The 14,619-nt window shown below is 37.4% G+C and overlaps 1 protein-coding gene across 9 annotated transcripts in view; it reads left to right on the forward strand.

Annotated features, from left to right (window-relative positions):
* Window positions 1–14,619, forward strand: part of LCLAT1 (lysocardiolipin acyltransferase 1) — a 177,196-nt gene that overhangs the window by 109,404 nt on the left and 53,173 nt on the right. For 8 of the 9 annotated variants that reach the window (XM_068940105.1, XM_068940104.1, XM_068940103.1 and 5 more), the window contains 2 exons: window positions 4,398–4,544; window positions 14,204–14,320. In XM_068940105.1, coding sequence (XP_068796206.1) covers window positions 4,398–4,544; window positions 14,204–14,320 — 264 coding nt within the window. The remainder of the gene's footprint in view (window positions 1–4,397; window positions 4,545–14,203; window positions 14,321–14,619) is intronic. The other variant, XM_068940107.1, reaches the window with a different exon arrangement.

Genomic DNA, 14,619 nt, shown 5'->3' on the forward strand with positions numbered 1-14,619 from the left:
TTTTTGCACAGCGCATCTTTCTCCCTTCTCTTCACTGCCACCTCCATCCCTACTATCTCTAGTTGCTCCCAAATTATGTCTGCAAGGAAAACAAGCTTAAGAAATTTCAGCTTGAAGTATAATTTTCTTTTAAAGCATTTTGGGATGGGGAAGTAGAAGAGAGGGTTTTAGAATTTGAAAAGTCTTAACACTTGAAACTAACATTTTTAATACGGTGCTGCAGATACTCAAACTGCATAGGCTATAATTTGCTGTATCCCCAGGGCAGTAAAGGAATTCTTATATTCTTCACATTTCTCTAGTTCAATAACAGCCTTTCCTTTTTGTGTAAGTGCAGTATTCTCTGTGTACAATTTTGTCCTGATAAAGCCTTATTGACGTGTGGAATACCGTTAAAGTGTATGTTGAGATATGAAGCTGCGTTGTTGATCTTTTCAGCTGCAAAACGCTGATTAAAAGGTCAGCATGACTAGCTACTCTATCCAATAAGTTTGCGCTGATAACTATTTTCAAAATTTGAAGAAGAGTTGTGCAGTCTGATGCTTTTGTATACTTTTTCAAGTAGTGTTAGGTATCAGAAATGTCAGATCTTGCGAGAAGACTACTTTAGGAAGGAAATGGTTTTGCATTGCTATGATTTCTTTAGCTTCACTCTTTCTTTACTCTCCATGTTTTGCTAATTAACGATTTCTCAAGAGTCATCAAAAGATGTCAAAAGACAGCCTTTTTTTCCTACGCTAGTAAATGCCGTCCCGTGTATGTGTTTTTTTGTTTTTGGTTTTTTTTCCCTCCTCTAAGACCGGGAAAATTCCCCTTGCCCAGTATCTTTTAGAAAACCCAGAACAGTGTGCAAAAGAGCAAAATGTAATTACTCTTATTGGACAATATGTTGACCTAGACTTAATAGTAATTAACTGAGCGGCATGTCTCACTGCGGGCTGCACATGACAAGGTACTTCCTTCTTCTGCTTATTTGTAAATGTTGCCGGTTAGCAAAAGCTTTAATTTTACCGGTTCTACAGATTTCCTCCTATTTCTCTCTCCGTTCCCATTTGGATCCCATGTCATGCCTCAGACTTGTTGTGTGTTGTTTTTCCAGCCGCACAATACAGACACACTTAGCGTAGAAACCAGAGAGCCTGCTTTCACTTTGTCTATTTAAAGGCATGCGTCTGCAAGCCTATGCTGGATTTCCTCTATCGTCGAAAGTCTGGTGGTATGGTTAGATTGTAAACAGTAGGCATTCTCCGCCGTCGAGGTATGGGCTAGGATTTTGACTGAAGATGGTAATTCACATTTACGTGGCCTTCCGCTGGAAGCCTTAGAGCCAAACAAACGTGGAGGATTCTTCCGCTTTCACTGACGGTAAAACTGACTCAGTCTGCTGTGCTAGGGGAAAGTGAGGAAGAAAACCTGGAGTCCTTACTGTTAGTCAACTGACTGTTAGGTCATTTCTTATTTGAGCAGTCATGACTATTTCATCTCATAAGATCCCCTTCAGAATAGAAAAATTCTTCTTGAGTACTGGGTGTTATGAGTTGGAAGGGTTATAAAATCAAGCCTGACGTTTATTTAAAAACTGGATACTTCCCAATTCCCTTTCCGCTCTCCTTTTTTCTTCCTCCTCCCTGACACCCTACTGTCCTTACGTTACTGCCACTGTTTTGGTTTTTGTTGTTGTTGTTGTTGTTGTTGTTTTTCCATAGCCTGTATGTAGCATTACCATTCAGGATAGGAACGGGAAATGACTGTATGTATCCTCTGCTTCGAGGGAATTTAGGCAAGTAAAATAACGGTGACCCAAGCAACAACTTTCTTAGTAGCTAAGGATGTTTTATAAGTTGATGTTGGCAGCGCTTTCAAAGAAGGATCGCTAGGAGGAGTTAATTACGCAAGCTTCCATCTAATTTGAGGCCTTGTGGTGGCTTGCGAAAAGCGGTGAAGAAGGTGGAATCTGGGAATGAGGGATTTTTGTTTTTCTTCAGTGCTTCTGAATTACTGTAGACCAAGATCTCCCTAAGGAGCTGCTGAACTGAAGAAAGTATCAGCAGGCTTCCACATGAGCATTTATTTTACTTCTAGTTCCCCTTCCTCCCACCTGCCGATTCTGCTGCAATGAGAGCTGAAGGTGGAATAATTTTGGCCTGACAAAGTTATTTCAAAACTCGATGTGATATGAACTGATAAAATGGTTTAGCACAGTATAGTTTTTACATAAACTATTTTGGGGGTACTACTGGTAGTAATGAATAATAATAATAATTAATTAGCTAATTTAGAGTACTTAAAACATACAAAAGGTTAAGGCTGTGAGGTAAGAACGGCTGGAAAGCACTGGAACCATGGCAGAACTTCCCTAATACTGAGGTATTTTTCCACTCTGTCCCATTGGGTTTGCTATGTCCTCAGAGCTGTAAATAGTATTTGATTTATAGGCATTTCTGTGTCTGCTTAGAGGTCTTTTTTTACTTTGCCATGTTTTAAGAATTTGATCTCAGATGAGGTATCTTCTAGAGCAACCAAATGGAATAGCTTTGGCACCATTAGGGTATGAAAAGGTGTTATCTTCATACTAACAGAGTGTCGAGAAGGGAAATGAAGCCCTGACTGGTTCAGGTTAAAATGTTGGGTTTGCATAGTTGTAGCATTAAAGGTATTGTAACAATAGGATGTGGTTAAATACCAGAACAGAGCATGGTTAAATTATGTGAACAATTTTTCAGTTCCTTTAAAATTGACCTTTTATTTTTTCCTGCAAATGACTTGTTTAAACACTTATCAGTTGACTGATAGCCTTTACTAGTAAAGCTGTACTGATATTTCTTGACACTGCAGATATGGATGGCTGATATGTATAGATGCACGTAAAAACTTTCTGGTCAAAATTTTGTTTTATTTGCAGAGAGTTTTTTAACAAGCACAAAGTACAAATTTTAAAACACTTGCTGAGACTGCATTTTGAGTGTTTCTTTCTCAAATTATATGACTAATTTAAGTATTCAGTTATCTGAATATCATGATCTGGATATCCGAGACTCATTTAGGTCCAGATCACTGAAAGCACGTTAGTTATGTGTGCTCCATCTGTTTGCTTGATTTAAAAATAAAAAGTATCCATCCCACAATATAATTGACAAGACTTTAACAATGTAATTAATGTTTTTGTCCAATATAAGAGAGATTGCACAGCTTGGTTAATGTGTTATCTGGGCTGGCTTATTTATGAAGTCGATATAAAAACTGGTGACATTTATAAGCAGTTTTCTAGCATATGCTCCTTGTAACTTATTGCCCAGAACAAAACAGGATTCCCCATAACGACGAGCTGAAATGAAGTGCAAGAATAACATGATTTAAGTCACCAGCAAAGGAAAAACAGACTTCGAGAACGATGATGAGTGACAAAGGCAATGGGAAACTGTGGTGTTTTCTTGCTGATGTGGAAAAATCTATCTATCTGCAGGTTTTCTGATGCGATTCAAAATAGCCAAGTATAGCGATAAGTGAATGTCACACCTATCTCTGAGCCTAGTTTAAGAAGGGAGCATCGTGGGTGTCTGGTGGAGCCAGAGCCCTGTTTTTGTCCTGTTATCTGAACTAGTGGACCGAACTTACAGTATTATATGAGACAGTGTGTGTAACTGTACCCCAAAAAGGCAGGAATGCTCATTAAAGATGGTGGTGTGTGACCTCTGAGCTGTAGACCTGAAGTGTTACTGCATCAGTCACGTTTATTTAAATACTTTATATTGTCAGTTCGATGTTAAGCTGTAAATCTTCACGATTGTCCTGGAACTGGTGTATGTATGAACAAGAGGATCTACTTAAAATTTTTCTATAAGCAAGTGTAAAGAAAAACTTCATATTTTCTTCTGAGTCATGAAAGTTATAAGAGGTTATACATAATAAAGCCCTTGAAGCAATACATATTTTCTGCACAACACTTAGTTTACGTGTACTCTAAGGGCAACTATCTGTATATATAATGCAGCTTTCTTTTATCTCACAGTGCATTTCTGAGATGCTTATCCCTAAGGGCAGACTTGTCCCTTGAGCAAATCAGTGTTGCACTGATTAAGGATGAGGGTCATGGTTTTAAATACTTCAGACTAGTGAAGATCAGGAAAGCGCTGGCCCTATTTCTGCTCTCTAGAAAGCTTTACTAATTCTGGTAACTTGAATTTTGCAAAAATGTAGCCCTTTCAAATTTATTTAGATTCTACATTCTTTGCTTTCTGTCCAAAAATCCTTTTACAAAATTACCAAGTGCTCTTAAATCAGAGGTGAGGACAGTTGAGCAGTAAATAAAATGTTCTGTCCAACACAACTTATTGGAATAAAAGTCAATATGTAAGTATCAGAATGAAATGTTACTAAAGGTATATTTTTAACTTTAGGCTGGGCGATGCAGGTTGCTGCCTTTGTTTTCATTCAGAGAAAATGGGAAGATGACAAGAGTCATTTTGAAAAAATGCTGGATTATTTCTGCGACATTCGTGAACCGCTGCAACTCCTCATCTTTCCCGAAGGAACTGATCTCACAGGTAGGTTACGCTCGTCTTCTCTCAGAATGATCAAGGAGGAATTTTTTCTTTATGGAAATAGTTCAGAAAAGTCCAAGGCAGCAGCAAGACTGGATTCTCATGGACAGTAGAAGTTGCAGTTCATAATCAAATGTGCTGATACAGTTGAGAGGCACAAGCGTTAATTTCATTCAGAGGTTTAACCAGTCTTCCTGAACTCAACAGTTGTGTTTCAGAAGAATCTGATGTTTGAAACAGCTTTAGATTGGTCGATACCGTTTGAGTGCTGCGTACGCCGACTAGGAGAAAGTAGGTTCCAAGGCCTGTAATAAATCATCTCTATGTTCTCATTTACCACCATTGAGGTGAGCAGTGCAAAATCATTTCAGAACTATGGAAGAGTGATGGAAGGTAAGAGCTAATGATTTCATTATGTTTCATGCCTAATGTCTTAAGGGGAGAAAATGGAGCTACTTGTTCCTGAGGCCATGTAAACAGTCTGTATCTGTCTCTAAAAGAAGAAGTTTGCCCAAACTAATGTCAACGTTATTAAAATACTAAATTTAGTATTGTGGTTTGGATTTAGGAGTATAAGATTGGGTTAGTTCTTAACAAATTAGCTGCTTTAATGCAAGTGTCTTATGTCATCTAGTAGCAAGCTGCTAATCGGTGTTGAAGAAGAGTCAAGTGCCAATAAAAGAAAGCGTTTTATGAGTGTTCTACAATTCTTCATGCCTGCAGCATGATTTGATAAGCGTTGTAAATAGAAAATACATTACAATTAGATGTTCACCTTTTAGCTTATTTTAAAGATTTTTCACTATATTTCGCTTTGCAGATTTTCTCATATCTTACTTTATTGCAGTGCCAAGTCAGTAAATACTAGATACAGTATAAAAATAACTAATGTGTGCTATTTTCTCCGCTGTATTCCCACTATAGCTAAAAAAATGGATAAGTGCAGTATTCAGGTGCTAGGGAGTTGTCATCACCTGATTAGCCTTCTAAAAGGAGGATAGCTTCGTCGAACGTTCGTGGACTGCTTTACATGACATCCCTTGTTGAATTAGTTTTTTTGTATATAAAATTAGCAAGGAGAGGAGAAATTGTTATCTCACTTTAAAATTTTTTTTCTTCGAATTCATGAACAACTGTTCTCTGCTAGCTCAGAATTATGAGAAGAAATCTTAATTCTATTAATGGCATCAGGAGACTCCTTCCTAGGTCGCGCTCACTTTTTGAACAGATGTTTCCAACCCAAGGTTGTTGAAAAAGTCGGAATGTTCATTTATTCCATTAATTATTTTTACCTTCTAAACCCTCCCAATATTCCTCAGAGAGAACAGATTTTAAAGAACTAAGGAAGTTTAGTACTGTAGTTGAAAAAAGAATTGCCCGAGAGCTGAGACCACAACAGCAAGCATGTGTGATCACTTGTGCTGCTTGCTTCATTCCGTTAGCTCCAAAAGCAGTAGTGGGGATGTTCTTGCCCCAAATGCTGAATTCATTAAGGAAGCGGAGGGGTGTCTCTCCACTGTTGTAACTTGTACGAAGAACACAGCCTAAATTTAAGTATATGTTGTTGATACCATCAACTGAGAGATTCATACAGGCAAGACTCTTCACTTAATGTTAAAAATTCCTGTGATAGCATTTCTGAACACAGATTTCTGACAAAGTTTTTGAAGCTGTTTCTGTTCTGATTTTCTTTCCTCATATGTGTGTAACGTGTACCCTTTAACCTTACAGTGTCAAAGGGATGTCAGCACTATGCTTGCTGTGCTGTTCTTGATGTCAATTTAAGCTGCCAAAGATTGGTGGTGTTGCTGAGAGAAACTGTCTTGTGCTTCCTTGCCTGAGTGCTCCCACAAGAGTTTGATCTCACAAAAAAAATTGGATCAAGAAACTGATCTAGATTAAAGCTAGTATTAGTAGTTGTAGTTTTAAACATGATTATTTCCGCTTATTCACTGAGCAGTTACACAAATGCACGTGTAGCAAAGGAAGGAAGCGGTGCGGTGGGAAGGAACGAGTGGGAAGGAACGAGGGACTTGCGGGGAAGATGACAGGGCACTGCTTCCTCGGACAGCTGTACTGGCGTCAGACATTTCAAACTGTCTAGTGTTGAGCATTTTAACTTTCATGTCAATACTGAATGCCACCTTGATACTACATTTGTGCATAATAAGATATATAGAGACAGGCATGCACGCTCCCCGTTTTTTCCTCCTCCTTTTTTTTTTTCCTCTATCCAAGTAAATAGCTATCCCTATCCAATTGTATTTAGAGGAAACAGTAGCGCACACATGTTAAAATATCATAGGAGATAGGGGAAAACCCCTTTGCAAACTAATGCTGATCAGGCAATAGGTTTGTAGCATGTGAGAATGATATAACATAATAATGTAATTTGTGTAACATTTTGAAAAGTAATTTTCAGAAAACTGTTATGCTACTGACATATTAGGACTGATTTCAACCTCATGTTTTGTCTTCTAGAATAAGAAATAAACCAGTTTTGTGCTGAATGGTCACTCAATATCCTAGGGACCATAGAGGCAAAAATAGAGGCAAGGGATCTTGTTTTCTTATCAAATTCCAATACTGCTTATTACTTCTGATAACAAAATTCTTTTAGTGCTTAAAATTGAAAATAATGCTCTACATATGCTTCACTGCAAAGCAATTTGCTATTTTTATCATCTTGGTGGCCACATGACAAGGATAGATAAATTTACTCCTCTTTAAGAGAAATTATATTAAGTTTTCAGGTTTCCCTAGAATGAGAGATGTCACAGAAATACAAAGCACGTTTATATTAATACGTGGGCTACTGCCCGACTTAAAGTCGGTAAAGTTCCATATAAATAAATGTAAAAAGTAGTAATGTCATGAACCCTGAGCAGTGCATTTGCAGTCGGTAGGGTCTGAGGTAATAACTGTATAGGTTGGTCATCATTTCACTCTAGAATACTTCAAGCTTGAAGCAAAAAGCATCAAGGTATTTTACTACAGTTGCTTAAAAAGAGCCCTCAGCAGATAAACATATAGCCAGCCTTTCTGATGAAAACAAAGCAACCATAAATCTAGTGCTTCTGGGAAACTAGAATATAATCCACCACTTTTCTTGTTCTCTTGTTTTTCTTGGTATTCCTTAAAAGACTCTTTGTAGGAATTATTTTGAAAGCAATAACAAAAAAAAAAAAGTTGCTGTATTCCTCAGGGACTATTAAAGCCTCATTGCCTATAGAGTTGTGTCTGCATCTCTGTACATGGTCTCTCTTTCACTCCAATTTCTCCTTCTTCCTTCTGCCCGTATGACATTCCCTCTCTGAATCTTTATTGCTACCGCCTGGGCAAGAGGCAGTACATGCTGTATTGAAAGACCTAAGAGACCAAATACCTGTGGAGTCTGTGCCAACTTTTCCCTAATTATGTTTTCTACTGTTGAAGGCCCTGCCTTTACTTAGCCATTAGTTTTTCTAAAACTCCTGCAGGGCTTAATTATCCTTGAATCTCTTCTGTCTGACAAAACTTTGTTTGCAGGTGGCATTGATTCAAAAGTTAAAGCAGGCAGGTGGACAGTGTCACTGCACAGACCTTTTTTTCCTTAAGGAAGAGCTAAAAAACAAGCAGGAAATCTTGGTAAGGGATGTGGGACACACGGTGTTCTGAGAAGAAGATAACACAGGACTGCATTTGATTTTTCTCTTTTCCATTAAACTCAGTGTGAACTCTGTGTAACGCAGAAGATATTGTTCAAAAGCACCGAGAGTGTATGATTTAACAGGTAATAGTTTGAAAACAGCGCAAATAAGAGTAACAGCTTAAAATGTTCTTAAAATATTAACTGTGAACCAGTATAGCTATTATGCCCGCTATGCAAACCACTAATAGATGGATAAATTAGGATATTTTACTAAAGAGAGATTTCTGGAGTGCTCATTTATTCTTTCAACTATCTTGACACCAGTATCATATGAGAGTACTTGAGAGTACGTGCATGCTGTTACCAGAATGCAGATTAAACAACAAGGTGATACTTAATATTTGAATTTCAGTGCACTAGAAGTAGTTTAAAAAAAAAAAAAATTGTAGCTGGCAGGATATTCTCAGGTCTGCATACAGGGTTGTTCTGCTGCAGGTTTGGATCAGGGATAGGTGTATTTAACTAGTCAGAATTAGCATTCCAATAAGATGATGAGGGAAATTCATAGTTCTTTTGGGTCCGGTTCAGCAGAGCAGTGCTGAATCTGGAAAAAAGCATGTGAGTTGTTCTTTTGAATGGAGTTAACACTGCATACATGCTTAATAGGGAACACAAACTCAACTTTTTTGTTGGGTACAGGACTTGGAATTATAGTTCAAAATACTCTTCAGACTCCTAGAATGCAACTCTTTACTGCATTATGTTTTGAAGACTTTTTTCAAAGTTAAATTTTAGATTTTTTTTTAAATTCAAAACTAGATCGCAAATTAAAAATGTAATTTAATTAAAAAAAAGAAATGTGTGCTCACTTTATCTTATTTTTTTCAGGGGTAAAAGCAATTTAATTTCCTAAAAACCTGTAACTCAAAAATGAAGAAAGAGCATAGCGTTAGCATAATTTCTCTCCTGGACGCTTTGAAAGAAATTCTGAAACGAGGTGCTTCTAGAAAGCACTGACTTTCTGAGCTTCTCCAATAACTTAGAAGTGTGATAAATGGGATTTCCCCACAAATTTTGAGATAGGTGGGAAGGAATGTTCTCAAATGATTTCCCAAAGGCGACACAGGAGCAAAAAATGGAAGAGGATAGGGCTGTAGCTCTTTACGTTCTTTTGTGTAATTTGACAATTGCACTGCAGTGGTGTTGGAAGACATCGGCTAAATTGGACTTGTGCTTGTCATGGCCTCAGAGAGTATATCCTCTGGCAGACAGCATGTCTTAGCTGAGCGAGGCGAAGGGAGGAGAAGTGAGTCCGAGGGACGCTGGAAGAGAGAGAGTGCAAGGCGGTCCTGAAGCAGGAAAGACTGTCTGAGCTCACCCTCTGGTAATAGGTATCTGGCTACTGTTTAAGCATTTATGGTCAAGGCTCTGTAGCTGCTAGATAGATTTTCTCCCTTTCTAATAAATTATGTTTAGGCAGCTTATATCATGTGAATATTTGTGAATGTTTGTCATTTTCTGTCACAGCGCATGCTTTAAAGTGTTCTGCATTGAAGAAGTCATTTTGAACTGAAAGATACTGCAGCAGTAAATGTGCAGTACACGTATGACACCAGTGGGCTTTCCAGTGCTAATGAAGTCTGCTTCTCTCAGTACATCAACTTAAAGTGCTTGAATACATCTTCTTTGTATTTAGTGCGTGTTTCTGTAGGAGTATCTTTATAAAGAATCTGAAATAACCATACATTTAATTTTGGAGTAGAAAATTTTACTGCGTAAAGATAAAAAAAGTTACAATGTCAGATAATTGTTAAACTGATCAATAAGACTTTTTTTTTTGTAAAAAAAAAAAAAAAAAAAAAACCCTTCAGAATTACAGTCACTATATATTTGTCTGGATTTATCTATTTTGCTGTAGTTCATGTGTGATAGTTATAGGATTTCCATGTGAAAGCCAACTTTGTTTAGAATTGGGCTGTATCATGTGAAGTTCTTATGGCAACAATTTAGATTTCAGTCTAGTACCAGTTCAGCGACCCTTAAAGACACACATAGCTCCATTTTAACTTGAGGTTGAGTTCCTTTTGTGTCTTGGAATGTTTCACTTGTTTTGGGAATGAAGCTAAAGGAAGGGGAAACAATTCTAGCTGTTTTGAGAGATGAAGGTAACAGGCATTGTAGTTGCACTGTGCGTGTTTACATTTGAAATCTTATTGAACATTTCTTACCTTTGAAATTTGCTGTACTTTTGACACCATATCAGAGGGTTTTTTTTCTATAAAAATAGTTTATTCTGCTTATTCCTTCTTATTCGAGGAGAAAACAGAACCAAGGAGTTAAAATAAAAAGTATAATATAACTAGTTGGAGTGATGAGCAAAAGTCAGTGTGATAGATTTACTTTGTGGTAGATTTACTTTTTGCAGTGATAAAAAGAAAATACTTATTTCTAGAAAGCAATGCTTATTTGTCTTTTTTTTGGAGAGAGTAAGCAAGAGGGATCATTACCCTTAGCCAAATGATGCGAGTGGCCTTTTGGGAGTGGGGGGACCTACACAGAGCTGAGTTCCAGCTCCTGCTTCAAGAATTGCTTTCTGCAATTTGCGTTACCATCAGCTGGAAGCGAAAAGCCGGACATATGTTTCCTCTTTTTAAGGAAATGTTTTCGTTATCAGGTTTACAAAGCTATCTTGTGCTTTTTTTATTCTTTCACCTAAGAATATTATAGTCTTCATGGCACAGAATGATGAGACACCTACCTAAGTTTTGCAACACTGACAGTGTAGCCTAATCTGCTGATTAAGGCATTTTAAGAGGTGTTTGTTGTGCAGATTCCCTCAGGCTGGAGAAGATATAAAAATGCATTTCTTCTTTCCTGGATCAATTTTTTTTTAGACGCTAGGTTTGATGTAATATGAAGCGCCACGTTTTCTGGCTTTTGCTGAACCCAGTGCTCAACAGGAGACTTGCTCTGAATTTCCACTGGAAGGCATAGGCACAGGTGTGTTTCACGCAGGGATCCCAGGAAGCAGTAGGCAGAGGGGTGCTTACATCAGATAAGATGGCAGTACGTTTGTTCATAGGTAACAGCAGAATGATGTACTATTTTCTCCAGATGCTGAGAGTAGTAGGAGGAAGAGCATTATGCTGACATTTATGTACAGTGAAAGCATGTCCTAGCCTTGCTTTTGGGATAGCATCGAAAACCCGTCAACCTTCCTGACTTCGTAGAATAAATGCAGTTTAAAGCAGAAAGACCTCTGGCTTGATAGCTGTTGCCAAGGGAGTAGGGAGATGATTCCTCCAAGCGATGACAATGATCACTGTATTAGCTGGGACCATTGTTCTTGCTCTCAAATCCTACTTCACTAGGGTCACAACAAAAGGAGGAGGGAACAATCTCTGCTACATAAAATTTATGGTTCAAAGGCAAGGGAGGGATGCAAACAGATGAAATACCGGGAAGGAATTGAACAGTATTGGCCAGTGGGCCGGTGTCCAGCTGTTCACACATTTTTAAAAGGCCTTGTAGTAAAGGGAAATTTGGAGGATGCTTTGCAGATACTTACAGTAAGTTCTTTACAGGTGCAAGGAGGTACGCTAAGAGGAAGTTTGAAGATGCTTTCTTTTGAAGGCAGTGCTGAAGTGAAGTTTCGAAACCTTTTTGGTTGCATAAATGAAGTCTTTCTCAGAAAACAGGACTGCCCATCTGTTCTTTGCCTTTTCTGTGGTGCAGATAGGGGTGTTTTGCAAACACCAAGGGATTTCTTTTCACGTTGTCCTTCTGAAATACGGTGGTAGTGAGCAGGCATACAGAGGAATTGTTTTTGAGTGCAAACTTAGCGTATGCAGTCTGAGATGTTCAGGGCTTAGTTTTTTTAGACCGGCTTAGCATTATGTAGACTTACTTGGCACTTGTGTCTCAGAGCTTTGATTGACTTGATTTGCAGACTGCAAATGTTCCAACTTGAAACCTAATTTGGATATGCAGAAAACGAGGGTATGCTTCTACCTTTTGGAAGAAGCTACACGTTAAATTAAAGACTGTGCAGTAAATTTATTTAAAAGCTACTTTTCAGAGTAGCATGTAGTAATTACCAGACTCCTCTTTCCTTTTCTACCATTCCACATCTGGTTCCTGACTCACTTTTCAAGTTCTGCCATAACAGAAATAGGGATCTGGAGGGTAAGTTTCCTTCACTGATAAGAGTAGGCTATTTTCTACATTGAATGAAGTAGTAGTCCAGCAGAAAAAAATAAATACTCTGGTCATGTGATTAAAGACCTACCTAGTACGTACATCAAATGAAAGGTAAATTGAAGTTATGCAAGTATTATGCACATCACTTAATACATTAAGTATTGCCAACTGCAATTTTAGTATTTTGAAAATTCTGTAATTTTAATATCACTTTTGAAGGTGTAATATTATGAAATCATTATCAATATTATTTGGAGATACATTGTGGAAATTTTACATAAAATGTTTCTATTCCTTTACTGGATCATTTGCTTGACTATTTTTCTACAATTTTCCTTTTCTCTAAATAACGTGGTTGGGAGAACTCTGCCCTAAATTTTAAGGGTTACATGTATGGAAGGCTGTACTTCTATGCAGGTCAGAGTTGTTTACAGTGAAAAATACTTGGTGCACTGATACGTTACAACGTTTACTAGTAGGTAGTTGGTCCTTTATGAGAGAGAGCCACATTTGCTGATAAACAAAGAGTTCATATAGTGTAAGGAAAAAAAGAAAGGCACAAGAAAGTTGCAATCTCACAATAGTGATGCTGATTTGTCCACTTATCCTATCCATTCTTCATGGAAAAACTTAACGTGATTGTAAGGGAGAGGATTTACTACTAAATAATCAGTTCCATTAAATTATGAAGCAGCAACATGTTTTTCATTCATTCCTCCCTTTATCCCTATGAATTGGTTAATTGTGGTATTAAAGAACTCCATGTGGAAAGGGTTATATGCTATAAAGCAATGATGTTGTTCCATAGATTTATTGTTGGGATTTCCTCTTTTAGAAGTCTGTAAGACCTGTTAATAACACATTTAATAAGTTAATTGATTTTCATGTGGCCATGGGAACATTGTATGTATCCTTTTACTTTTTTCCCTTGCTGAGGTGCAGTTGTACCAACAGCAGCAAGATCAGTTTGCCTCTTAATTGCAGCTACTTTGCAAACATACTGCACATACAAATTGTTTCTTCTCCACTTGACTTCAGAAGTTCTCACTTTAGTGTCTATGTCTCATTTGGTTAGTGGTCTCTCTTAGCGATTGGTTCTTAAAACCTTTGTTCAGTTTTCTCTAGAGAGAATTTCTTTTGCCAGACGGTTGAAATCTGTGCTTTGCTGTGTTTAGCCAAACTGCTTTCCAGATGCTGTGCATATACTCTGCGTGCAGTAGCAAGCTTGTTGCTGCACAGGGCAGTTGACTGAAAAATTAGAACAGGATATATATATATGTGCAGCAGAGTTTGAATAAAATGTGTCACGTTCGGAATGAAGAATGCTCCCACTTAATTTTCTTTCCAAAATAAATTTTTTTGGGTTAAACATTGATCTCAAAGTATTTCTATATGTAATATCAAAAACACTACTGCACATTGTGCCTTTTGAGGATAAAAACAAAACAAAAAACCCCCAAACTACTGCACTAGTTAACCCGTTTTTTTATAAAATAGATATTGAAGTATACAGAGCTATTAACAAAGTTTAATTTATAGGTTTCAGATTGCATTTGATAAATAAGAAAGATTTACTGATTATTTTCTAGGATTACATGAGAGGGTGAAAAGGCTTTTCTTACAATCTGCATGTTGCTCTTCCTCGTACCATAACATATCTAACCAAAAGTACTCTTTTGTTCTGCTTACATCTGAGAAGCTTTGGCACGTTGGTACCATGTGAAGTGTTGTGTAATGCCACTGTTCCTGTTGTATAATAATTACATTTTACTCTTGGCCTGCATGTACACTGTTAGAAAATGGTGCCTGTTTTTTCCTCCTTTATCTTTAGCCAATACCAAAGCCCGCAGTAATGAATTTGCTGAAAGGAATGGACTTCGAAAATACGAGTATGTCTTGCATCCGCGAACTACTGGATTCACTTTTGTGGTGGAACGTCTAAGGGAAGGTAATGATTCTTTGTATCTGTGTGTACCTTTTGACCTTTAAGATAACTAATCTCACCAAAGTGAAAGCTGATGTTCATAAAGCTGCTTGAAGCAATTTTAGAAATATTTTATGTATCCTAATCACAAAAAAAGTCTTGTTTGCAACCATACTTCAAGTGATTGTAACGTTTCTTTAGAGATTTGAGTTGATATATGAGATAAAAATATCATTAGAAAATATATAGTGAACAAGAAGTTACATTCTTGCATGTTTTTTAAATATTGCACCTTAGCAGTCTACCTCACAGAAATAGTGGAA

Source organism: Struthio camelus, chromosome 3 (genome assembly GCF_040807025.1).
Source record: "Struthio camelus isolate bStrCam1 chromosome 3, bStrCam1.hap1, whole genome shotgun sequence".
NCBI lineage: Eukaryota > Metazoa > Chordata > Aves > Struthioniformes > Struthionidae > Struthio > Struthio camelus.